Here is a 27,455-nt window from a genome sequence, read left to right as displayed (position 1 = left end):
ATAAAAATCCAAAATTGAGATTAAAAAGTCATTTTTAATCAGTTTTGACTGTCATAGATAGTCTTTTTAAGTCATAAATTTGATTTTTTCTCTCATAATGATGACCTTTTATATCATCATTTGGATTTCATGTCATCATTTTGAATTTTTTTTTTCAGAGATTCCCAAACTTTTCTGTAATATTTCTTTCAATCCCCTTGAGATTTTAAGTTTGTATTCCAATAATTTCACAACACATTCACATGTTCACATGCAGGTTAACAAGTGCTTTATTTGTATTTTCATTTTAGAAATTATTTATTTATTTATGACTTTTTGCATCATTAATGACAGAACGGCATGTTTCCTGCACAGCGTATCTGAATATGAACCGATGCAGATTTGAGAGCATCGTGTAGAAGAACATTGTCAGTGTCTGTGTGTTATGATACAGTTGAGCACAAAATACTGAAATAATTTAAATATTTGTGTTCCTCTATAATCAGATGCTTATTAATGTCCATCAACCCGTGTGTCATGTGATGACAAAAACATGTATTTATTTACACCGTTTGCTGCAATATGACTCCCTATTTAAGTTATTTATTATGAACATGTTCTTTCAGAATAAACGTGTGGATGTTTTATGTTGTGTGTCATTTCAGACTGTATCTTTGACATTTAGAGTTCAGAAATATGAAATATAGTGTGTGTTGAGAGGAATCAACATGAGTCTTCATATTAATATCTAATGTCTGCAGGCTTTTAGTTTAATTTCTTCACTAATAATGAAACTGTCAAACTCGGTTAGAGCTGATGTTCACACACACATTATCACACATGACACTTTATACACACATGTGACAATCTGTCGTTCTCTGCAGATGTTCTGTCAAGAAATTGAATAATACTTGACTTAACTGATTTCTAGAAATTAGTTCATTGATTTATATCTGCAGCTGTGATTCTCGGTTTATCAAAACAAATAAAACCCTTGAGAGAAAATACAGATATGAAACTAATTAGGAAATAATTGCATATTCCAGCAGTGATCTGTAACCGTGGAGACCGGGGATTTTCATTATTTATGAGGACACAAATGTGTATAATGACATGGGAATGGACTATATGCACGGAGCGTTCTTTAGAACTTCTGCAGTAATATAAGCCAGCTGGAAAACTTCCGGTGAGAGTCATGTGCTGGTGTGTTGAGCATCAGTAGTGTAATACTTAGTTTATAATCAGAATATATTCACTTAAATAGTCAGGCACAGCATTAATTTAGTTATTCAAACATAAGACGACATAAAAAATAAATAAATAAAGACGTTCCTCAATGTTCCTCCTCGACTAAATTCAATTCCACCATCAGTTTTCACACTTTTTTGTGAAAAAAAGCTTCAAAAATTAAATATTTATTGTGCACTTCAGTTAGATTAATTGAACAAATGTGTGTTCTCAAGTGTGCTGAAATCATTGACTGACAGCTGCTGTGATTATAAAGAGAGAGCGGCGCTCGCTTTCTGTGTCCTTCATTCACAAGAAAAGTTATTGTTTTTTATCAGATTTTCTGAGTTTTTCATACTTCACATTGACAAAATTTATTTTTAAACCTAGTTATTTTATAATGTTTAATATTTAGTCAAAAACGAAGTGAAAAATGATTAGAGGAAATGGCTGATATATGGTCAAATAAATGCTACTTTGCCGCCACCTGCTGGTTAAAGTGCTAATTATTGTCTTTTTTATTTTTAAATAAGTGTTTTCTATCAAATGATGAATTTCCTATATTTTTAAACATTCGGTTTTACAATGGGGACAATCTCAGAAGAATGAACAAATAATGATTGACTCATTTCATGAGTCCTCATATTTAAAATAGCTTTAAAACATACTAAATGTTTTATTAAAAATGTAAAAATGCAGAATGTTTTCTGTGATGGGTAGGTTTTACACCGTACTGTTTGTACGGTATAAAAATCATTGTGTGTGTGTGTGTGTGTGTGTGTGTGTGTGTGTGTGTGTGTGTGTGTGTGTGAGAAAGTATGTTTGAGTAAAAACTGAGCATTATGCAGAATTACATTGTTTACAGTGTCGCAATCTTCCCTTTTTGTGTAAATACATTTCTGGGGTGATGGGAAATAAACAATACTTTCTAAAAATAGGAATATATCACAGAGAAAATTTTAAACTAAATTACAATGACACTTCTTTAGAGAAGGTAATTTTTTGTACTCCCATACTCTTAATAAAGTGGGTGTGCAGAAACACTAAAGTGGATGTCCTTCCCTTTCAGACAGTCATCAAGTGTTGACATAAAGATGTGCCGGATGGACGTGATGCACTTCACAGCATCTAGAAGAGAATGATTATCAGTTACACAAATAATTAGCAAGTTGTTCAATGTTCTGTCACCTGTTGTAATTTCTGAATAAAGTGCAGATAAACACCCCATTATCTCAAGTGCCAGAGTTTCTCTTGCCAAAGTGCAAAAGTTTTCTGAAAAGCTTGTTTACATCATGCAAAATCTGGACAGCAGCATGTTTTGTAGTTCATGCGTGTGACATTTAGTCTGTCTAACTTTGTAGAGTACACAACTATGCCTTTAAATCATCTGCGGATATTTTCACAGCGGCATCCCTCTCTGTTTATGTTCACTTAAAAAAAAAAATCACAAATATCTATTTGCTAAGCCAACTAATTTGATTCACATTCTTTTGGTTTCTCTGCCCAATATTTTTAAAAATTAAAAAAATCAATGAAAATACAGATATCGGTACTCAGTAGTACTAAAAGTAAAAGTATCAGACTGGAAAAAGTGGTATCGGTGCATCCCTACTAAAAATATGTTGTAAACGGCATTATGGAAACATATTTTTCAACTTTAAAATATTTTGTTTAAACCTACAAAAGCATTTACAATCTTAAATACATTTTTGGGTAAATGCATGCACTTTTAATTTTTATAGAAATATTTAAAAATGTAAAAATAAAACATATCGAAAATATATCTGTATTAGCAATATAGTGGTTGCCTATTTTATGTTTATTTTTGTTGCATGGAACTACAAACTGCAGTTAAAATATTTACAAATTACTGTTTCTGTGTACATAAAACACATATATTAATGTACATGATTGTGTTTACCTTTACTACTGTCTGTGGCTTCTTTCTTTATCTCACACTCTTTATTCCAGTCTTGTGGTATGACGTCACGTGTGAGAGCCACAAAGTCCTTTAGGGGGCAGCGCTGGGAACAGTTAGGTAAAGACACAGCATACGGCTCAACAGCGCTGTCATTGCGATAAAACATCTCCACTGAAAACGTCCTGAAAGAGACGAGCAAAGGAATATTTTGGTTGTCCAAAGAAACATCAGTTTAGTAAAACACAGACGTCATGTTACCCGTTCTCTTCCTGGTGAAGCTCAATCAGATGACACGAGGCATACGGTGGCTGCAGGCCACTAAAGACATCCAGCGCTTCCTGCAGAGCTACAATTGTTGTGTCATGCTAGTAAGGAAACATGAGAAAACATTACATGAACTTCTTTCTCTCAACAGAGCACATTTCTGTTTTAGCACGACACGTGACTTACAGCTGAGTATACTATCATCTTCGTTTGATTTTTATGTGAAGCTCTTGCAGATGAGATATTCTTAATGATCTGATCTAACAGCAGGCCTGCGAATGAGAGCGTAAGAAAGGTATTGCACATTTCTTTACATTGATGTGTCCCTTCATTATAATAACACACCGCTTCTCCCTCTGTTCAACATTGATTGATTAAAAATATGATGCTCTGACCAGGCATGAGCTCTCACCTCCCTGAAGTCTGCTCTTCTTCTTTCTCTCATAGACTCCAAACATAATCTGGTAAGAAAAGTCATTCAGCACCTTCAGCGTTTCCATCACATCTGGAGTCACCCAGTCTGGTAGCACCTTCCCATGCTTTGACTGGGGAAGGAGAGTAACAGAACTGATCTCACACAATTCATGGTGTTTGTCTGAGCATCTATAGATCAGTCTGCAATAAAATTGTGTAAAGTGTAAAGAGAACTCAACATCACGAAACATGAGTCAAGATATGCATACTATCCATCCTAAATAGTATGAGACATTAATAATATTCAATACTATTTAGGGCGGATAGGGTGGATAGTATGTACACTGGGATGCAGGGAAGGTGTTTCATGGGGATGGGTGGGCACTAAAGAGTTCTTTTGGTGTGATTTCGTTGTCACGATTCTCTGGTTGGTAGAGATTTCTTTGAAGAATCATGGTTAATGTAGATTTTCACCAGGAATTCCATTGTTAAACGTGATTAGAGAAAAAATTAAATAATGTGGTTGTTTCTGCCACTAAATAAAAAATAAAAAAAAAGAGGCAAATGCGACTTTTTATCTTACAATTCTGACTTTTTTATACAACCTTGCAATTGCATGTTATAAAGTCAGAAAACTCACAATTCCAACTTTATATCTCGCAATTCCTACTTTATATCTCGCAATTCCGACTTTGTATCTCGCAATTCCGACTTTGTATCTCGCAATTCCGACTTTGTATCTCGCAATTCCGACTTTGTATCTCGCAATTCCGACTTTGTATCTCGCAATTTCCGACTTTGTATCTCGCAATTTCCGACTTTGTATCTCGCAATTTCCGACTTTGTATCTCGCAATTCCGACTTTGTATCTCGCAATTCCGACTTTGTATCTCGCAATTCCGACTTTGTATCTCGCAATTCCGACTTTGTATCTCGCAATTCCGACTTTGTATCTCGCAATTTCCGACTTTGTATCTCGCAATTTCCGACTTTGTATCTCGCAATTTCCGACTTTGTATCTCGCAATTTCCGACTTTGTATCTCGCAATTCCAACTTTGTATCTCGCAATTCCAACTTTGTATTTCGCAATTCCTACTTTATATCTCGCAATTCCGACTTTGTATCTCGCAATTTCCGACTTTGTATCTCGCAATTCCAACTTTGTATTTCGCAATTCCTACTTTATATCTCGCAATTCCGACTTTGTATCTCGCAATTCCAACTTTGTATTTCGCAATTCCAAACTTTGTATCTCGCAATTTCCGACTTTGTATTTCGCAATTCCTACTTTATATCTCGCAATTCCGACTTCGTATCTCGCAATTTCAACCTTGTAACTCGCAATTCCAACTTTATATCTCGCAATTCCGACTTTGTAACTCGCAATTCCGACTTGTAACTCGCAATTCCGACTTTATATCACACAATTCTGACTGTCTCAATTGCAATTTTATATTACGCAATTCTGAGAAAAAGTTCGAGAATTGCGAGATAATTATTATTTTTTTTATTCAGCGGTGGAAACAAGCTTCCATAGTCTTTGAAGCTTTATAAAGTTATTGTATTTTCCTATGGAGAAAATTCAGATTTTTACTTTCAGAAATCTAATGTTGACCTCTGTAATGAGGTTGATAAACGACATTAGTTGCGCACACACACGGTCTTTAATATATCATTCAAATACTTAGCAGGCAAGATTGACTGGCAGAGTCTCTTAATGCTAGATGAAGTTATGAATAATGTGCACATGAAGAGGTGAAACTCACCTCACAGAACAACGTGTCATAGATAGTCCAAACAGAATCAACAGAGACTGTCTTCTTTCCTGTTTTTTTTCTCACCATTTCTATAAATGCCTGCACAAAAACACAATTACATAACCATGATTGCAGTAACCATCGTTTTTCATTGCACATTTACATTACAAGACAGTGAACATACAAGCAAAGTGAACTCACCTTGTAAGTGACAGTCATTTTATGAAAAGTGTCTGAATTTTTAGTCTCGTTCATGAGCTGTATGTAACGTGGACAGTTTCTTAGCGGGAAATGGAGCAGCTGGAAAGAAAATGGTCATGGAAACAGATTTCATATATCTAGAGATATTTACTGATGCTGCTGTGCAAATATGAACTCGACACTAAAGAGAGGCCATGGCCAAGTTTCAGTGTGCTGCAATATTGTGGAGAGAAAAAGTGGGAACAGAGCTTCAGTGTGATGTCTTACCAAATCTTTATCCTCTGGGACAGTGTGAACAGGTATCGGCTGCCATTTCAAACCAGGAATAAACTCCTCAGAACTGTTAGGTGGGAACATGCCAGCCAGGTTAGCTTCTGCACTCATCAATGTCCGGTCAAGATCTACGCTTCTGATGTATATCTGCAACACAAAGATGGCATATGCCATTTAAAAATGCAGGTCTGACAACTTTGTGTATCCATTTATTGAATATGTTTAAACAAATTTAAAGAGAGAGTGACCTCTTTCCGGTTATAGTTCTCACTCAGGAATCCTCTGTAGCGTTTCTTTAAAAACTGACCAAGTTCATACTGCTGCTTCTTTCCCTCCTGGAAAATTGAAAAGTTATGCATTTACCTCCAACTCTCATTGCAGAACACACAATCACACAGTCTCCCCAACCATTTCCTCCCCCATATTCTTTTTTTCTTTTTCTCGCTGCAAATCAGTGCACTGGCAATTCATATTGCAAGCTTCTTGCCGGCTACCGTTTTTAATAATAATAATAATAATATTGCGTTGTTTACTTGTCACATCTCACATGTGTTTGGTTGTGAAATGTAGTTTGCGTGCCAGACAGAGTTGTCGGCGATTCTTCCTATTGTAAAGTCATGCAGTTTGAAACCTTCTGTCGCCGATCCATTGTGCAGTTTGAACACAGCAGCGACTGAATGCTGGCCAAGATAGTCATGCAGTGTGAAAAGAACAGTGACCCGACTGCTTTGAAAATCGTGCAGTCTGAACTCAGCTTTAGCATGCCAAATATCTCACGGGCGTCGGCGACTCATCTGCGAATCTTTCAGATCGTGTCTTTGCTCATTTACACTGCGTGATTGTCACTCGCGTGAACGAGCTCCGATTTGCTTGTGATTTCGGGCATTTGTCAGCGATTTCTCAAAACCTGTCGGCGAGCCAAAATCGGGGTTAAAATCGTGCTGTCTGAACTCGGCTTAAGGGTGTAACGATACGCTCAGGTCATGATACAGTACGTATCTCGATACGGAGTTCACAATATGATACGTATCACGATATTTTGAACAAAATAAAAATAAGATTTATTTAAAAAACATAATTTTCCTTGTTGTACATACAAGATCACATTTCAAGGTTTAATAAAAACCTTCTGTATTCAAATTAACAGCTGAATAGGTCTGTCTGGAAAAAAAAGTTAAATTTAACATGAACTTAGAATTAAGAATCCTAAGGGACCGTTCACATATCACGTCTAAAAACGTGCGGCCGCACCGCTTCTCCTTCTTTCCAAAATGCTTGTGCTCCCGTGGCGTCGGCCTTTGCTATGCAACCATGAACTGCGCTCTCCAAGAGGAGTAGGACGTTTCAGCAAAGGATGAATTGATTTCTAGCCCTTGCATTACCTTTACTACTAGATATATTTATGGAGATAAGATATAAAAAGCACCCTGTACAGCTATGATCAGCTGTTCGGCTGAGATTTCGGTGTTACGGAAAGGCCATAGCTGATCGGTTGGTTCCTGTCACATGACCTGCGGTGCGCTTGCGACATTCTGAAAAGTTTTTCATCTCGATGCACATGGAAAACACACCGCATGCGCGTCGTGACCACGTTGCTTCCATTATGAACACACCTGCCGCGTGGCTACATTTGAAATAACTGACTAAAGCAAAGCATGGCAAGCATCTTTTGCTTTTTTGTGAGCACAGCTGTTGCTGTGGCACTACGGTGAAAGAAAGCCACGACTTTATTTGCATGATCAAGCAAGAGACTGACGCGAGAAACATTTAAACCTGCTTGCAAGATTCGATGTGTGTGCGAAACACTTACTGAACTAGAGAGCTGATTGAGACACACCCTTAATATGCGGTGACAACCCGTCTTCTCTCACTGCCACCTCCATGTTGCAGAGTAGATCACGTCGGCAGCTCAACCAATAAGATTAGACTGCCATCATATCGTAGAAGTATCGCCATCACTCTACGATACATATCGTAACATTTTTGCATCGCAAAATATCGTACTTTGATATATCGTTACACCCCTAGGATTGACTCATAGATGGTCTTTAACCTTGCGCACGAGCAGATCCGTTTCCTCACTAGAGAACCGTTCAGTTTTTCCGCTTGCAAATTCTGCCATGTAAATAGTAAATATGATGAAACTGATTAAAACAAAGAGAATAATGTATGTGTGTGCATGTCTGCATACCTGGGAGAGCTGTCCAAAACCCTGGGGCCAGCCATTCTCCTCGTAGGGATCGGTTGGATAGAGTGGAGATCTGTCGCCATGACGATAGAGCTGACAGAGAGGAAGTCAAATACTTGACTGAGTAATGGAGATTTATGTATGTGTGTGTTCAGGAGGATTAAACTACACAGTGCAACTGCGGTTAGATCAGAAAATCCAGTGTGTCATGTACTCTTTGAAGTGCTGTTGAAGTGAAGGGTCAGTGAGATATCAAACTGTAAAGCTTACAGCTAGAAGCAGAGTCTGCACGCCATAAGCATGTGCCAAATCCACGTTCTAGACCTTCCTTACCTGTTTTCGCAAGTGTTCCGGTGCAGAATAACACAGTTAATTTCAACGTTGATGTAGCGAAGATTGTCAAACTGTTACCTCCATTTCGAGATGCTTACTTCATAGCATTTGAGCAAAACTAGGATGGCCAAAAGGATATGTGGTGTGGATGTATTAGTTTGTGGGACTGAACTAGGCTGTGTTAAAGAATCATTACATAAAACCCTGGTGTTCCAGTTACTTATTATTGGGAGCATGGCGTACTCATGAGACGTTGGCGACTGCAAGTGAATGTAACACAGTTCGTAAATGGGAAGAAGGAGGCGGGAACCAGCGAACATTCAACGTAACTTTAATTCAAAATAAACAAAGACCAAACGAAAGTAATGCCGGCAGACCCTCGCGGATGTCCGCCGGCCACACAAACATAATAAACCATAAAATAAAGTCCAGGCCTGGTCCTCTCTAGTCCTTCACTGATGTCGCTCCTCTTTTTATGCCTCCGGAGCTCCTCCGTGAGAGACTCGAGGCCGGCACGCCTCGCAGTTGACGCTCATTATCACTCGCGTCACCGGCCTCGCGCCGTTCCCTCACGGCTCTCGCCCGCCCTGCTCGTCACAATGAACTTGTTCTGCCTTCTGCTTACCGCCCTCTGGTCCTGAAGCTGGCGCTTGAGCACCCCTTGTCTGGTCACCTTGGCATCACTAAGATGTATAAGCGCATCTTAAAGTACTTATTCTGGCCTGGACTGAGGAACATTTTACTGTCGAGCTTGCAATGAATGTCAAATTTAAGGTAAGCCTAACCAGACTGTTCCCTCTGCTCCTCTTCATCCCATACCAGTGATGAGTGAGTCATTTGAATGCTTGATTTTGAGTTGTGTTGGACCCTTGCCCAAGTCAAAATCAGGGCATCAGTATATTTTAACTCTGATGTGGGCTGCCAGACGATTCTCTTGAAAGCTGTTCCATTGCATTCTCTGAAAGCTAATGTCATAGTCAAAGAGATCATCAAGTTCTGTTCTGTTCGATGTTTGGACTATGGACTGACCAGGGCTCCAACTTCAGCTCAAAGCTGTTTGCTCAGGTTTTGAAAGAGTTAAAGAGTTTCTCACCAAATGTCTAGCTGATGTTCCCAGCAGAACCTCTATGATCAAACATGACGCCATGTGAGCCTGATCAAACAGCCTAAAAAAGCATGATCTTTCCACACCTAGCCATAGGAGCTCCTTGGAGTTCTCCTTGTTTATTAGTGCCTAAACAAGATTTGACAGACTTTAGTTTCTGCACAGACTATCGTAAAGTAAATAGCGTGACAAAGCCAGATTCCTTTCCTCTGCCCAGAATAGACGATTGAGTAGACCAAATCTGTAGTACACAGTTTGTGACGAAGCTTAACCTACTGAAAGGTTACTGGCAAATGCCATTAACTGCCTGTGCCTGTCTTTGTGACACCTGATAACCTTTTGCAATACTCCGTTATGGCCTTAGGGAAGTGCAATGCTCCGGCAACATTCCAAAGGCTGATGCAAAGAGTGTTGTCAGGAATCCCCAACTTTGATGATGCAGTATTTTACTCTCACACTTAGGAAGAGCATCTAAGTGGCCTTGATAAAGCTTTCAATGCATTAGCCAAAGCTTCACTAACCCTCAACCTGCTTAAATGTGACTTTGCCGAAGCAGTTGTTACCTATTTAGGTAAAAAGGTAGGTCAGGGTCAAGTAAAACCTGTGGAAGCAAAGGTAGCATCTATCTTGGACTTTCCTCCACCTCGTAATAAGACAGAGTTGCAGCGTTTTCTTGGAATGCCAAGATAGTATCGGAGCTTCTGCAAGAATTTCGCTACAGTGGTCACTCCTGTGACTGACCAACTTTACATTGCCAAGAATTTTTTTTGGTCCTCTCAATGCAAGTCTGCTTTTAACGCTGCCAAAGGTCTTTTAAATAGTGCTCCTGTACTTTCTGCTCCTTGTTTCACTCTCCTGTTAAAGCTGCAAGTACTGTAGATGTTATTTTGTAGTGTATATTCTGTTAGATGTGTGCTGGTGTTTTTCTTCTTCTCTCTGTCTCTCTGCATGTTCTCTGCCACTCTAATAGGTGCGGAAGAGAGAGAGGTGATCGCTCACACCTGCTGCTCGTTACTGTGGAGAGGCTGCATGCTCAAAAGAAGCTTGGCGTGACATTCAAACTGAAGCTTGCCTTCCAGAGTGCCGTTTCCCTGTTGTATTGTGTAGAGTTGAGTTAAAACGAACAGTTTTGTCAAACCAGCTGTAGCCTACATTTACTCAGCACACACTAGTCTCTGGCAGTATAATACTCACCACAGTGACAAACTTGAGCATTCTCTCTCCACTGGAAAGACTAAAAGCGAAGACAAACACGGCGATCAGAAAACAGGAATCCATACTTGTGGAGATAGAGTACAGTAACCTCACTGAATGATTGTTGTCTGGTCTGGAAGAAGAGCTGCAAGGTTTTCCAGGTAAAGAAGCACTCCCATTGGACTGCACTCTGCAGCTTTAAAAACTTGTAACGTGATTGGCCTTTTTGGAACAGAGAAGGACTTCGGACCAAATCGCAAACAGAAATTGTCTTTTGATAAGACAGCTGTAAACTGCAAATGTAGGTCATGTTTAATCTGGCATCCAAGACCAGTCTTAATTAAGGTGTATTTGAAGTCCTGCTACAGGAAAATGAGAGGAAATCAGTTTCGCAACATACCTTACTGGATATTGTGTTTAGGGTTGGATCGTGAATGCATGAATAAACAAATGCAAAAAAACAGTCAATTGAATGAGCAGTCTTATCTGTTGATGGTAGGATCGATGAAATGATGAAATCTAATAGATGTCCATGTTGATGTAGGCCTGGAGTTCTTTGAATAAAGTCCTTGGGCAGTTGCAATACTGCACCCAAACAAACTCCAAAGTTCGGCACTTCACAAGGCAGTGTAAGTTTGTGTGTAACATAAAATTCTCTACAAAAGAAAACAACTCATTAACTTTCTTTTACAAACCAAACATAGCACACAAAACACTGAAACAAGTAACCTTTCCCAAACAATAGACTTCACAAAAGCATACACAAACTCGAACTCTTGCAGGCGAATCAGACGTGAGGATGGTTTTGAATGGTTAAATATCCAGGTTAGAGCACCTTAAAAGGTCATCCTTCCAAATAAGGTCTCGAATGGTTATATCACCACGCAGCACTCTTTCTCTCGAAACTGAGAAAAAACATTTCTCAGCTCCCTGTAATAGATGTGAGGAGTAGGCAATGACATGTTCCACACAGTCTATATTTTGGGTCAGGACTGCTCCCAAATCAATGTCACTAGCATCAGTCTGGACTCTAAAAGGCTTTGACAAATCTTGAGTGATTAAAACTGAGGCAATGGTTAATTTGTGTTTGATCAACTCAAAAGAACTCTGATATTCCTCCGTCCATGTCCAGGTAGCTCCTTTCCACTTCAAGGCAGCTTTCTCTGAAAATTGAGGGATGAATCTGTGGTAGCATCCTGCTAGACCTGAGAAACGTTGTACTTCTTTCAGAGACTTGGGGACAGGAAATGTGGCTACAGCTTCAACTTTAGCAGGGTCAGATTACATACCATAAAAACTTCAAAGATTTCTGCATCAGGTTGCACTTTTGGTGTTTTAGGGTGAGACCTGCTCAATTCAGACACTGGAAGACTTCTCTTAGGTGGGCTAGATGTTCTTCCTCAGACTTGGAGTAAACTACAACATCGCCGATGTATACAAAACCACTCTTACCCCTCATGTCTTGCAGCACAAACTCCTTCAGTTGCTGGAATGTGGTTGCGGCTTTTTTGAGGCCAAAAGGTAAACAAAGTAATTCATATAATCCTGATGATCAGTTTTTGGGATACTCTCTGACTCCTCCTCAACTTGCCAATACCCGCTTTTGAGGTTGAGGGCACTGAAAACAGCAGCTCTGTGCAGAGACTCAAGGATTTAATGTATTTGTGGCATGAGGTAACAGTCCTAGTAAGTCTTTGAATTCAAACCTCTAAAACCAACACAAAATCGCAGACCAACTTCCTTCTTCCCAGGACCACAGGTGCAGTGCATGGAGAAAGCCTAATGATCATTTTGTCCAACATTACCTTGATTTCTTGATGAATTGTTGTTTTTCAGGTGATACGCTGGGTAGTAAAGGTGGGCTATTCTCTCATCAGATGCTTGAGTTGTAACTGGTATTCTGGAGATGTTTCTGCATTGGTGACCAGTAGGGTTGGGAACTAAGAACCAGTTGTTATCCAGAACTGGTTGTGTTTTTTGCACAGTTTAGATTCCGAAAATGGTTCTTGGTGTACGAAGTGCGGGGAATGTATCCATCTTGCCTCATGAATATTATAGCAATGAATGCACTGAAAAGCCCTTGGAGAGTCACGGTACTTATATACCACGTCAGATATCAATCAAGAGAGAGAGGTGCACAAAGTTGCATGATTAATCTTTAAAGGTGCAGTAGAACGTGTAGCGTATGCACACGTATCAGGATAATCAATAAACTTTGGAATGTTCAGAACGCTTCTAGCATGCTGGACTGGGTTGTAAAACCCCCCCAGAGACTGACCAGATCCACATTCCAACACCCCACACACACAGGGACACACAAAAACACACACACAGACAGACACAGAAACACACAATCATACATTTTGAACTGTATTTGTAAACTACCACTATGCTGAAATATATATTTCATATATTTTTAGGGCCTATGCATGTTTCCTAGTGTTTAAATGAGTGTATTTGTGCTAGTGTGCATTTTAACGATATAATTTTGTCTGTAAACCATAACTTCTCTCCTATGCCTTTCTGACCTATCGAGTTTGGTCTCTCCGTAAAGCTCCGGACACGAGCTATTCACTGAGATATGTCACACCGCTGATAAATGCATTTTTCTATGTGTTTAATGATACTGTGAAGAATGCACTCCATTTGGAGATCTGATCTGAGAGTCATAAATCATGCAGATTAAGTCGTGAGGCCAAACAAAGGAAAAGCTTTCCCGCCAACTTTGCACCCATGTTATTGGCTACCCCACCTCAAGGAGGTGTGTCGGCTTATCTGTCATAAAAGCAAAGACGCACAATTTCTTGTGTGTTCTCTCCCGATTGTCTCACGAGCATCTCGTGCACGTTTTTCCCGGACCCCTCCGGTGACCACGCGCTGTCATCGCGCTCAGCTTCGGGATCGCCATCTTCCAGCGAAACTCACTCTCGTCCTCAGTTCAAACCTTCCCGCTGAACGGAGGAAGCCAACGAACTGCACCAGCGCTAACCTGAAATTCGACACACGCAACCAATGCAAGTATACTGCCGTTTCTCAATCTTAGATGATGAAACTGATTTCCGTGCTGGCTTAGGACTGGTTGTGAGTTTGCTACTTGCCTTCTCTCTCTTTCCTTCTCTAATTCTATTCTTGTACATAGGTGTGTATTTTCTTGTATATATATTTAGATGTATAACCTCTGTATTCGTAGTTTGCATATATTAAAACGTTATTCATGCTCGATTGTTCTGTTTGTTCTTTCAGCGGAAAACCCAAGTCACTTTAACGTTTTTTCGATCGCTTTATGCTTTAGTTATTTTCATGGCCAGAGAATAACTCCGTTTATAATATTCTGTGAGGGACTTAGTTTGCTGGACAAACGAGCAGTTTCTCTAAATAATTATTAAACCAGAACTAATCATATATGTAATTGATTATAATTCGTTGTAATTGATTCACAATATATGTTTAATTCCCCATTGGGTCGATATATGAATCATAATTTATTCATAACCTTATGAATTATTATATTCATATTTCATCCATAAATTGATTAATAACCGCTACATTTCGTTACAAACGTCTTTTTAAAAGATGTAATTTAAGTCTAAATGGATCTTGTTGGAAAGTGTTCGTCATGCATGCTGTATGCATGGATCAGATCATGTAAGTACAGTGTTTATTTGGATGTTTACATTTGATTCTGAATGAGTTTGATGGTGATCTGTGGCTAAAGCTAACATTACACACTATTGGAGAGATTTATAAAGAATGAAGTTGTGTTTATGAATTATACAGACTGCAAGTGTTTAAAAATGAAAATAACGACAGTCTTGTCTCCGTGAATATAGTAATAAACGATGGTAACTTTAACCACATTTAACAGTACATTAGCAACATGCTAACGAAACATTTAGAAAGACAATTTACAAATATCACTAAAAATATCATGATATCATGGATCATGTCAGTTATTATTGCTCCATCTGCCATTTTTCGCTATTGTTCTTGCTTGCTTACCTAGTCTGATGATTCAGCTGTGCACAGATCCAGACGTTAATACTGGCTGCCCTTGTCTAATGCTTGAACATGGGCTGGCATATGCAAATATTGGGGGCGTACATATTAATGATCCCGACTGTTACGCAACAAAAATCTTTTCAAACACACAGTATCATTATTTCTGTTACAAATATTCCAATTATCACAGAAGTATACAAAAGTTTATTATTCAGATATAAACGCTAACATGAACTAAAATGAACGAATACATTTGTTACTGTATTTGTTAATCTTTGTTAATGTTAGTTAATAAAAATACAGCTGTTCATAGTCTGTTCATGTTACTTCACAGTGTATTAACTAATGTTAACAAACATCCCTTGATTTTAATAATGTATTAGTAAATGTTTAAATTAACATTAATAAGGATTAATAAATGCCGTAGAAATGCAGTTCATTATTAGTTCATGTTAATGTAATTAAATAATGAACCTTATTGTAAAGTGTTAGCAAATTTGTTGAGATTAGCAGTCTGTTAAACTTATTTCACAAGTATAATAAACATAAAAACGACTGTACAGTGAGATCCTCATCCTTCATAACATACAAAGTTGAATCATACCTTCTTCCTTGCCCTTCGCGTTCGCAGTTCCTCGCCCCCAAAGCTGATATCATGCTTGTTTGAATCATTGATAATTCAATTAAAGTATGAATGAGTTCTCGCACAGATTGTGGATCTCTTCTGGTAACAAAAGGACCGGAAGTGAAATCAGTCTTTGGTTCGTACTCAGTTTAGTAGTCAGTTTAGGCACATACCCGAATTTCTCAACTGGTGGGAGATGGTTCTGAGTGGGTCGGCAGAGTGCCTGAGTAAAACCGGTGTTGTCCCAATTCAGTAACTGTGGTCAGATGAGATGTGATCAGGCTAATATATCTGTCATTATGCTAACGTAATTTTTGTAGTTTGTTACGAAATAAAAACTCTCCCGCCTCAGAAAACCGAACTTTCCTGTGACTGTCCTGTCACGTGTGCTCGTTGCGCGCGCTTTTCAATTGCACGTGCATGCAACGTTATAGTTACGTTGTCAATTAGCAAGTCATGAAATAAAAGTAAAGTACCAATAGCACGTGACATAACTGGCACTTTGTGTGTTCGCTGGGAAGGATTTGCATTCATTCGGTTCATGTTAGTAACCTATTGTGTATTTTATAACTGTTTTATTATGTAATTCCATTACAATAAAACATAAATTAAGCATCTTTTTCTTTCATTCTAAAAATGAAAATGTGTTTGTTGCAGTACTAGTCATTATAATTAGGTTCATATAAAAAAAACTATAGAAGTGTGTGATATGAGACATTTAATTACAAAAAAAAAACATGCTCAATATAAAAATGGCGACAAATACAAATTAATGTTTAGATAGAATTATTGTTTGGCTAAATAAATTACACCTTTTGTCCAGTGAGTTTTGCTTTGGTTATAATTTTTGGATATTGATTTTAAAATAATTGTGTAAAATTGAGTGGATTTCCATTCTTGGAATGACAAATTACATTACATTAGTGTGCAAATGTCTCCCATTAAATAACCAGTATATATACTATATATATATATATATATATATATATATATATATATATATATATATATATATATATATATATATATATATATATATCTTTATTGCTGCTGAAATAGAAATGGAAACTTCACAATGTTAGAAACAAATTTCTGAAGATGTCAAACACACCAGCAGAGGGCGACGCACACACACTAATATTAAAAGACACACTGTGCAGTGTGCATACTAGCATACTACTCACTTAAACTGTGTTTAGTACAGACATTTTATGAATGGAACACTGAATTTACCTGTGTGTGTGTTTGTATGTGTTTGTGTGTGTGTGTGTGTGTGTGTGTGTGTGTGTGTGTGTGTGTGTGTTTACAGCAGTAATGATGTGAGGAATACGTCTCACATTACCTTTTCATTAAAGAAATGACTGTGAAATAGCTGTTGCTATGGAAACGTTTGAGTAAAAACTGTCGAGCATTATGTAGAATTACATTGTTTACAGCGTTGCTTGGGCTGATGGGACACACACACACACACACACACACACACACACGTCAGCACTACAGCTACACACTGGAAATTATTCTGTTTTGTGAAAGCTTTCATTAGCTTGTTCTCCAGTGATAACTGATGAATATTTTCGTCAGAGAAGTAATTTCTTGTCAACATGTTGCTCTCTCACACACACACACACACACACACACACACCAGAACTAATGAGCATTCAGGCAGTGGATCGGAGCACGAACCTCATGAACTGATGATGATGATGATGATGATGATGATGATATTCCAGAACGTTTCACCTCGATGAGACACGTGACTGTATATCAAATCTGATTTGAGGCGAAATATGATCAGAATAACATCATCACATGGACAGTAAATGAGATGTGTTTTGATGTTTGACTGAATTAATCCATTATAGCTCTAATTGTTCCTATATTCTGTTCATCACTTTCGACCCCAGCAGCCCAGAAGCAATGTGTTTTCCTCAGGTTCTTTGAGTTCAGCGCACAATGATTTTTTCTGTTTTTTCCTGGACTTTTCCCAGAGCTGGTTTGATGCCCTGAACAGAACTGAATGTAAATGTCAAAGCAGATGTTCACAGCAGCAGAGTTTTTGCAGTAACAGTGTGTTTGTCTGCTGCCGGACGGAGACTCAGAGATTCTGGGATGTAAAAGTAGGTTGAAGGACTCTGGGTGGCGAATGACCCCTCAGGCAAACGCACATAAAATGGGGCAGAAAGCATCTCGTTCCTCCTCTGTGTCTCTGACTCGTTCTGTCTCTCCTCTCATCCGCGGCAGGCCCGTGTTTCCCAGCATTCAAAGCGGATTTCACAAATGCAAACAATTAAACATACTGAAATTTCAACTTCATTTGGTTGGTTTTATGTTGTTTAATTTAGCTTTAAAAAAAGAAATATTTATAAAAAAAAATGTTTACAAAGAATATTTGTAAAAGGAAATTTGATTATTAAATTAGTTTTTAAAATATGAACATTATCTTTAAAATTTCACATGGGTTTGATTCAGATTCAGTTTACACCCACCTACTGACTCGGCTCAACTTACCCCTAACCTGGGGTAAATTGAGCCAGAGGAACACTTTTTTATGAGAAGCCATATTTTTAGAACCCTTCGTCATAAATGTATTCTGATAATTTAAAATGACAGGAAACATGCTGAAATTGCTTTAAATACTTTCATTGTACTTCTGCCTCATTTTTGCTTATCTTGAGGACCACATATGTAAAAAATGGCTCATCTTACCCCACTCTCCCCTACAACAAGTAAATCCACTTCACCAGCTAATTATTCTTTCACAGCGATGTCATAGCGAAAACGGAAGTTCAGAGACAATATTATCAAGATGGCGGCGCGCTTGTTTCTCTGGCGCGTAAGGTCTTCACATTAGCTCGATCCAGCCTGAAAAATGCAGTTTTTTGTCATGATTCGAGAGTTTATAAACAAAATTTATGAGACAGTTGTTGTCAGATTTCACATATGAAATTTAATTGAAAGCTTTGGAGAATTTGATGTTTCTCCCATTCAGAGAGATTGAAGCTGCGCTTGGCGTTTATAAGATGTGAATTGCATCATTTAGTGACATCTAGTTATCACTTAAAACCTAAAAAGGTTACAGTCCTCACAGAGATAAAGAAATATTTCTTTGAATTGCGTTACAGTAAATTTGCATTTCTGTGTGTTGTGAAAAACCTTTTTTGCAACAATTTTGCATAACACCGATTAAACGCAAATGTAGTAGATCATCTGGGTTTCCATGCATGTAGAAAATAAGCATACGTGCACTGCAGATGTTATTCTGAACGCAGGCGGTATCTGAGTTCTGAGCAGTTTGAGAGTGTCTGTTTCTGCTCCGTGAAGCGTGATGTCAATGTCTCTATTTCCTCTCGCCTCATAAAGATGAACTACAGCGTCCCGCTCGGAGAAAGTCTCAGAAAGAAAATGATTATGAGCCCGATTCCTCTTTCCCCAAATGTGTGTAATTCCACGTTGGCGATAATGATGTCATTACACCCGGCTGTTATGGTCCTTCATTATTTTTTAGAGTCTGCTCACATGACCTTGTTATCTGTCCCATGCAGACCAGCCGCACACTAAAGGACCGACACAATCGTTACGGGTCATTTCCCTGCTGACTGAGATAAACAGAGACGTGAATGTGTCGAGACGCGCAGATGACCCTCAAACCGCTGCGCTTTGATCAGTTCGTCTTCGCAAGTGGATGACTCTTAACTGCTCATTCGTGTTTGGTCATATCTCCTGAACTGATGACATTTTGTGAAGTTCAGGTCAGATGTTCAGTGTTTTTCCGAGATCTCCTTCTGAAAAGCACAATGTGCTCTGATTGGTCGGCTGGAGCAGTGTGTTGGGATTGGTGTTTGGGAAACGTCCCGCCCCTTACCATAACCGCCAGTTTCAACACACTACTGACTAACTCAACCAGGCCCCGCCCCTTTATTCTGCGTATGAATTATTTAAATGAGGAATATTGTGAAGAAACTCAATGGAGGTTTTTAAACTGCACAAAAAAAAAAAAAAAAAAGATGTTCTTACTTAGAATTTTTGTCTTGTTTCCAGTCCAAAAATTCTTGACAAGTAAAATTTTTTTTCTTGTTTTTAGGAAAAATAAGTCAAAATTAAGTGAGTTTGTCATTAAAACAAGCAAAATAATCTTAATCCAAACTGAAGACAAGATTATATAGTTTATTGTTTGTTTGAAATAAGATTATTTTTCATGTTTTAAGGAAAAATGAACTGTCTTAATTTTGACTTATTTTTCCTGAAAACAAGAAAATAATTTGTACTTGTCAAGAAAATGCTTCTTATTTTCTAGTTTTTAGGAAAAATAAGTCAAAATTAAGTGAGTTTGTCATTAAAACAAGAACATAATTTTTAATTGTCAAGAAAAGGTTTCTTATTTTCTAGTTTTTAGGAAAAATAAGTCAAAATTAAGTGAGTTTGTCATTAAAACAAGAACATAATTTTTAATTGTCAAGAAAATGCTTCTTATTTTCTCGTTTTTAGGAAAAATAAGTCAAAATTAAGTGAGTTTGTCATTAAAACAAGCAAAATAATCTTAATCCAAACTGAAGACAAGATTATATAGCTTATTGTTTGTTTGAAATAAGATTATTTTGCTTGTTTTCAGGAAAAACTTACTTAATTTTGACTTATTTTTCCTGAAAACAATAAAATAATTTTTACTCGTCAAGAAAATGCTTCTTATTTTCTTGTTTTTAGGAAAAATAAGTCAAAATTAAGTGAGTTTGTCATTAAAACAAGAAAAGAATTTTTGCTTGTCAATAAAATGCTTCTTGATTTAAGAACTTTAAGATATTTTGACTAGAAACAAGACAAAAACTCTAAGTAAGAACAGCATTTTTTGCAGGTTCTTCGGGGAACCAATAATGGTTCTTTTATGGCATCGCTGCAAAAACCTAAATGTACTGAACTAAGATGTTTTATTGTCAGTGTTTCTTTATTATTTGTTTATGCAAACTCTCAGAGTGGCTCTAAAACTCTGTAATAGACTGTATTTCTGCACGTACAGACGAGCAAAGTGCCATTGAGATGAATGGAAGTACGACTGAACATCTTGATAAAAAACAATTGTTCTTTAGATCCTATAAACTGTAAGTCGCAGAGTGAGTTTATTGTTTTGTTTTGGAGTGATATTTCTAAGCGCGCTAAAGTCTTGTTTTCTTGTTCAGCAGGATTTACAGTATCACTCGTGGTGTTTTTCTCTCGTGACCCGTTGTTCTCCTGAGGGACGCGCTGACATTAACTCAGCTTGACTTCTCTCGCCCTCTCCTGCAGCTCCAATTCACTGCGTTTCTCCCAGTGAAGATCCAAGATACTCTCCAGATCTTCAGATTTCATTGGCACTGAAGCAGAACTCAGACACATTTGTAGACTAGATTTTATTTTTAAAGATGATATTTTGGGTCGTAGTGTTTGACTGAAGCAGCTCAGAGTTATAAAACATCAAAACTGTATTGGTTTAAAGTGGTGTAAATCAAGTTTTTAAAGGATTAGTTCACTTCTAAATCCAAATGTCCTGATAATTTACTCTCCCTCATGTCATCCAAGATGTTCATGTCTTTATTTCTTCAGTGGGAAAGAAATGAAGGAAAACATTCCAGGATTTTTCTCCATATAGTGGACTTCACTGGGGTTCAACGGGTCCAAATGTCAGTTTCAGTGCAGCTTCAAAGAGCTCTACATGATCCCAGACGAGGAATAAGAGTCTAATCTAGAGAAACCATCAGCCATTTACTAAAAAAACAAACATTATATACTTTTTAACCACAAATGCTCGTCTTGCACTGCTCTGTGATGCTCCACGCATGACGTAATCATGTTGGAAAGGTCACGGAAGTACCGATCCAGTGATTATAAAGTGAAGGTGCAAAGACTAAGTCAAACGGCCTTCAACTCAAAACAAACTAATACAAATGTCAAAAACACACAACAAAATGACTTAAACTTTCAATAAAATTAAAATGAAAACAGAAAAAATGGAAATAAAAACTAATTCAAAATATTAACAAAAAATATTATAATATCACTGATATTAAAATAACACTGGATTAATGTTCTTCAGTGATGATCAAATTCTTTAGAGATTAAATATGATATTCTGATGATGAAACAGAGAGCATGATGGGAAACACTTTAAGTCTAAATTATTATTTAGAAACAAATAAGAAAATGTGGTTAAACACGGTGCTCTCTTTCTCTCTCTCTCACACACACACACACACACACACACACACACACACACACACACACACACACACACACACACACACACACTTTTAATTAACTACTGAACCAGCACCAGTTGAGATCATTCAGTCATGTATTAATATCATCACTGTAATTCTGCCTGACACGTTAATGAAACACTGTTTACATTCGAGGGTTAAACACAGATAAGAAACGCTCACAAGCGTTCACTGAGGACATGATACGCTGCTGTCAGAGCTGCTCATCTGCATATTAATGAGAGGGAAGAGAATACTCCCACGATGACCTGAAGCAGGACACGATTTAACCAAATCCCCACAGTGTGTGTGTTTTCAGGCTCTTAATAACACACACACACATCATTCCCAACGTCCCGCAGGACACACATTAAAGCATAAACACACAATTATCAGTGTCTGAAGAGTGCGTTAATGAGACGAGGCCGTTAACATCTGCAGAAACACTCGACTGATTGATTAAAACACATGATGACTGAAACACAGCAGAACAAAAACACTCATCATCACATTCACCTCGTTTACCATGTTGTTGTTGTTCATTATACTGATAATAATGATCATGTTTACAAGAATAATTCAAATTCATTTGTTCTAAACCAGAGAAATGTATATTTTTATTGAGAAAGAATGCATTGAATTGATTGTTACAATTTTTTTTTGTAATAAATGTAGTTCTTTTTATTCATCAGTGTCTTGAAAAAAAGTGATACATTTGAAAATTTTTAAAAAAAGATACATTTTTTCAAAGATTCTTAAAGAAGCACTACTGTTATTTTGTTTCACTGATATACTATTATATTATTTTTATACTTTTAATTTTAGGTTAATCATTTTGTTGCGTTTTGCCATTTTTATTAGTTGTCGCTTTTTTAAAATGTCTATATACATTTTATTAAGTTACTTACTTTAGAAACTAGATGAAAATGAGAAATGTTGCCTTTATTTATTTTATTTCAAGCAATGCAAAATAAATAAATAAATATATGGCTTAAATTTCAGTTTCAGTTAATGACACTAGCCCTGTTTACTCATGTTCACTCTTTCATTTCTGCATCAGAAAAGTCACATTTCATCCATAATTGCTCAGAGATGAAAGCGTGAGTTTGACTTCATCTCTCCACATGAAGAGTCTCACAGACGCAGTCTTCCAGCTCACGAGCGTGTCATTAGCCTCTAAATTACAAACATAATTAGCAGAATTGATTCCCGCCGAGCCTCCTGAGGGGCGTCAGTCTGTCAGAGACATGATCTCACCGACTGAAGAAGAAGAAGAAGAAGAGTCACTTATTACTATTGTTTTCCTTCATGTTGATCCTTGAGATGATCTTCAGCAAAGACGGCATTCTCTGTCTGAATTTATTCAGAGTAATTTGACACTATTTGTTAGTCTTGGTCAATAGCTGCCAAAACCCCTCCCCTTCCTTCTCATTAATATGCAAATGAGCAGTGCCTTCATGTCATCAGTGTGAATGGATGCATGTGGGCGGAGCTGTCATGAGGATAATGTTTGATAGTTTTGAATGCTGATCCAAAGTTTATGAATGATTAGATATTTGAACTAGAAAACAAGTCAAAAGTAAAGAGCAAGAAAGGCAGTTTGTGGAGTTTCCTCACAGCTAAACTTCATTCTGAAGTCTGGTTCTAGATTAAATCACAAACCTGAGAATAATGTTTAATCAGATGGAGAAACATCAGGATATGCTGTTTCTGAGGTGGTCATGGTGAATATGAAAATATGAAGATCTACCCTTTAAAACTTTAACCCTTTAACAATATTTATTCAGTGTTATCCAGCGATGAGGAGAAGACGAGATCCGTTTTTAAGATGCCCGGAGGAATACAGATATGGATTAATCTGACGGCTGTCGTCATTAAAAATTTACATGACAGAAGACGTCTGTGAATAATTCATGTCAACTGTACTTGAGCTTATTATATATACTCCCGCTGCACTCGACTGACACACTTAAAGTGATCATTACACAATGAAATGTGGTTTATACAAATAATACTGAGAGTGATCAGATCGTTGGACAGAGACTCATTCTGGATACACTGGGATTTTATAGTCTCTAAAAGGGCTTTATATCTTTTATCTTTATATCTTTATATATATATATGCAGTATCTGTCTATCTATATATTCTTAATTACTTTTACACAAATGCATTTACAGTGCACACAATATACAGACAATGCAAACTGTGATTTGTGAGGCATTTATGAGATGTGTGTGTGTGTATGTGTGTGAGAGAGAGTGTGAGTGTGTGTGTGTACATGTGTGTTAATGTGTGAGTTTGTGTATATGTGTGTATGAGTGTTTGTGTGTGTGTGTGTTTGTTAGTATGTGAGTTTGTGAATAGGTGTGTTTGTGTGTTTGTGAGAGAGAGAGTGTGAGTCTGTGTGTGTGTGTTAGTATGTGAGTTTGTGTATAGGTGTGTTTGTGTGTGTGTATGTGTGTGTGAGAGAGAGTGTGAGTGTGTGTGTATATATGTGTGTGAGTTTGTGTATATGTGTGTGAGAGAGAGTGTGAGTGTGTGTGTATATATGTGTGTGAGTTTGTGTATATGTGTGTGAGAGAGAGTGTGAGTGTGTGTGTATATATGTGTTAGTGTGTGAGTTTGTGTATATGTGTGTTTGTGTGTGTGTGTGTGTGTGTGTGTGTATATGTGTGTGAGTGTGTATATATGTGTGTTAGTATGTGAGTTTGTGTATAGGTGTGTTTGTGTGTGTGTATGTGTGTATATGTGTGTGGGTTTGTGTATGTGTGTGTGTGTGAGAGAGAGTGTGAGTCTGTGTGTGTGTGTGTGTGTGTGTGTTAGTATGTGAGTTTGTGAATAGATGTGTGTATGTGTGTATATGTGTGTGAGTTTGTGTATATGTGTGTTTGTGAGAGAGAGTGTGAGTCTGTGTGTGTGTGTTAGTATGTGAGTTTGTGTATAGGTGTGTTTGTGTGTGTATGTGTGTATATGTGTGTGAGTGTGTATATATGTGTGTTAGTATGTGAGTTTGTGTATAGGTGTGTTTGTGTGTGTGTATGTGTGTATATGTGTGTGGGTTTGTGTATGTGTGTGTGTGTGAGAGAGAGTGTGAGTCTGTGTGTGTGTGTGTGTGTTAGTATGTGAGTTTGTGAATAGATGTGTTTGTGTGTGTGTATGTGTGTATATGTGTGTGAGTTTGTGTATGTGTGTGTGTGTGAGAGAGAGTGTGAGTCTGTGTGTGTGTGTGTGTGTATATATGTGTGTTAGTATGTGAGTTTGTGTATAGGTGTGTTTGTGTGTGTGTATGTGTGTATATGTGTGTGAGTGTGTATATATGTGTGTTAGTATGTGAGTTTGTGAATAGGTGTGTTTGTGTGTGTGTATGTGTGTATATGTGTGTGGGTTTGTGTATGTGTGTGTGAGAGAGAGAGAGTGTGAGTCTGTGTGTGTGTGTTAGTATGTGAGTTTGTGAATAGATGTGTTTGTGTGTGTGTATGTATGTATATGTGTGTGAGTTTGTGTATGTGTGTGTGTGTGAGAGAGAGTGTGAGTCTGTGTGTGTGTGTGTGTGTGTGTGTGTGTTAGTATGTGAGTTTGTGAATAGATGTGTGTATGTGTGTATATGTGTGTGAGTTTGTGTATGTGTGTGTGTGTGAGAGAGAGTGTGAGTCTGTGTGTGTGTGTGTGTGTATATATGTGTGTTAGTATGTGAGTTTGTGTATAGGTGTGTTTGTGTGTGTGTATGTGTGTATATGTGTGTGAGTGTGTATATATGTGTGTTAGTATGTGAGTTTGTGAATAGATGTGTTTGTGTGTGTGTATGTATGTATATGTGTGTGAGTTTGTGTATGTGTGTATGAGTGTTTGTGTGTGTGAGTGTGTATATATATGTGTTAGTGTGTGAGTTTGTGTATGTGTGTATGAGTGTTTGTGTGTGTGAGTGTGTATATATATGTGTTAGTATGTGAGTGAGTGTGTATATATGTGTGTTTGTGTGTGTGTATGTGTGTATATGTGTGTGGGTTTGTGTATGTGTGTGTGAGAGAGAGAGAGTGTGAGTCTGTGTGTGTGTGTGTGTTAGTATGTGAGTTTGTGTATAGGTGTGTTTGTGTGTGTATAGGTGTGTTTGTGTGTGTGTGTGTATGTGTGTATGTGTGTATATGTGTGTGAGTGTGTATATATGTGTGTTAGTATGTGAGTTTGTGAATAGATGTGTTTGTGTGTGTGTATGTATGTATATGTGTGTGAGTTTGTGTATGTGAGTGTGTATATATATGTGTTAGTGTGTGAGTTTGTGTATGTGTGTATGAGTGTTTGTGTGTGTGAGTGTGTATATATATGTGTTAGTGTGTGAGTTTGTGTATGTGTGTATGAGTGTTTGTGTGTGTGAGTGTGTATATATATGTGTTAGTATGTGAGTGAGTGTGTATATATGTGTGTTTGTGTGTGTGTATGTGTGTATATGTGTGTGGGTTTGTGTATGTGTGTGTGAGAGAGAGAGAGTGTGAGTCTGTGTGTGTGTGTGTGTTAGTGTGTGAGTTTGTGTATAGGTGTGTTTGTGTGTGTGTATGTGTGTATATGTGTGTGGGTTTGTGTATGTGTGTGTGTGTGAGAGAGAGAGTGTGAGTCTGTGTGTGTGTGTGTGTTAGTATGTGAGTTTGTGAATAGGTGTGTTTGTGTGTGTGTATGTGTGTATATATGTGTGAGTTTGTGTATGTGTGTGTGTGTGAGAGAGAGAGTGTGAGTCTGTGTGTGTGTGTGTGTTAGTATGTGAGTTTGTGAATAGGTGTGTTTGTGTGTGTGTATGTGTGTATATGTGTGTGGGTTTGTGTATGTGTGTGTGTGTGAGAGAGAGAGAGTGTGAGTCTGTGTGTGTGTGTGTGTGTGTGTTAGTATGTGAGTTTGTGAATAGGTGTGTGTGTGTGTGTGTTAGTATGTGAGTATATATGTACTTGTTTTTGTGAAATATCAGGACACAAATGTGTATAATGACATGGGTATGACATGGGTATTACAAAAAGAGGTGAAATATGAGGACATTCAGCATGTCCCCACTTTTCAAAAGGCTTATAAATCACACAGAATGAGTTTTTGTGAGAAAGTAAAAGTGTGCACAGTTTCCTGTGAGGGTTAGGTTTAGGGATAGGGGTAGTGTAGGGGGATAGAAAATACGGTTTGTACAGTATAAAAACCATTACGCCTATGGAATGTCCCCACATTTCACAAAAACAAGTGTGTGTGTGTGTGTGTGTGTATATGTGTGTGAGAGAAAGTGTGTGTGTGTGTGTATATGTGTGTGAGAGAGAGTGTGTGTGTGAGTGTGTATATAAGTGTGTTAGTGTGTGAGTTTGTGTATATGTGTGTATGTGTGTATATGTGTGTGTGTGTGTGTGTGTGCGTGTATAATTGTGTCCTCAGGTCAGTTTTTGCAAATCAAATCAACAATGATATCACAACATTGTTTCAATTTCATACAGTTTCAAAAATATATAAAAATGTTAATGTTGATTTAGAAATAATTTTTCCACGTTGGAACAACAGCTGACATTATTACAACTATTCAAAGTCTTATAAGTTTGCCTATAGTGATATTTTACTCTGTTTACACGGTTTTCAGCTTTTCTTAAACTGTATTGATGACATCTTTACCAAGTGTGTGTGTGTGTGTGTGTGTTGTGTGTGTGTGTGTGAGAGAGAGGTGGGTGGCGTGTTATGTCATTGGTTTGGGCGACTCGAGACCCCGCCTTGATGAAGAACAGTGTGT

At 37.7% G+C, this 27,455-nt stretch overlaps 1 protein-coding gene across 1 annotated transcript; it reads right to left on the bottom strand.

Annotated features, from left to right (window-relative positions):
* Positions 1-9: 9 nt before the first annotated feature.
* On the bottom strand, positions 10-11,101 carry LOC137007421 (lysosomal acid phosphatase-like). The gene is made up of 11 exons (XM_067368864.1): positions 10,858-11,101; positions 8,229-8,318; positions 6,286-6,372; positions 6,032-6,184; positions 5,765-5,863; positions 5,573-5,662; positions 3,804-3,936; positions 3,578-3,663; positions 3,386-3,492; positions 3,128-3,309; positions 10-2,334 (listed from the first exon to the last, which is right to left on the bottom strand). The coding sequence occupies exons 1-11, from the start codon at positions 10,939-10,941 to the stop codon at positions 2,225-2,227; spliced, it is 1,221 nt and encodes a 406-aa protein (XP_067224965.1). The 5' UTR covers positions 10,942-11,101; the 3' UTR covers positions 10-2,224.
* Positions 11,102-27,455: the final 16,354 nt, after the last annotated feature.

Source organism: Chanodichthys erythropterus, chromosome 19, assembly GCF_024489055.1.
Source record: "Chanodichthys erythropterus isolate Z2021 chromosome 19, ASM2448905v1, whole genome shotgun sequence".
Lineage (NCBI taxonomy): Eukaryota > Metazoa > Chordata > Actinopteri > Cypriniformes > Xenocyprididae > Chanodichthys > Chanodichthys erythropterus.
This window is presented reverse-complemented; position numbering and strand designations above follow the sequence as displayed.

Coding starts and splice junctions, on each gene's coding strand:
- LOC137007421 (XM_067368864.1), bottom strand. CDS start 10,941: ATGGATTCCTGTTTTCTGATCGCCGTGTTTGTCTTCGCTTTTAGTCTT. Junction 5,864..6,031: donor TCCCAGAGGATAAAGATTTG/GTAAGACATCAC, acceptor TTTTCTTTCCAG/CTGCTCCATTTCCCGCTAAG. Junction 5,663..5,764: donor AAATGACTGTCACTTACAAG/GTGAGTTCACTT, acceptor GTTTTTGTGCAG/GCATTTATAGAAATGGTGAG.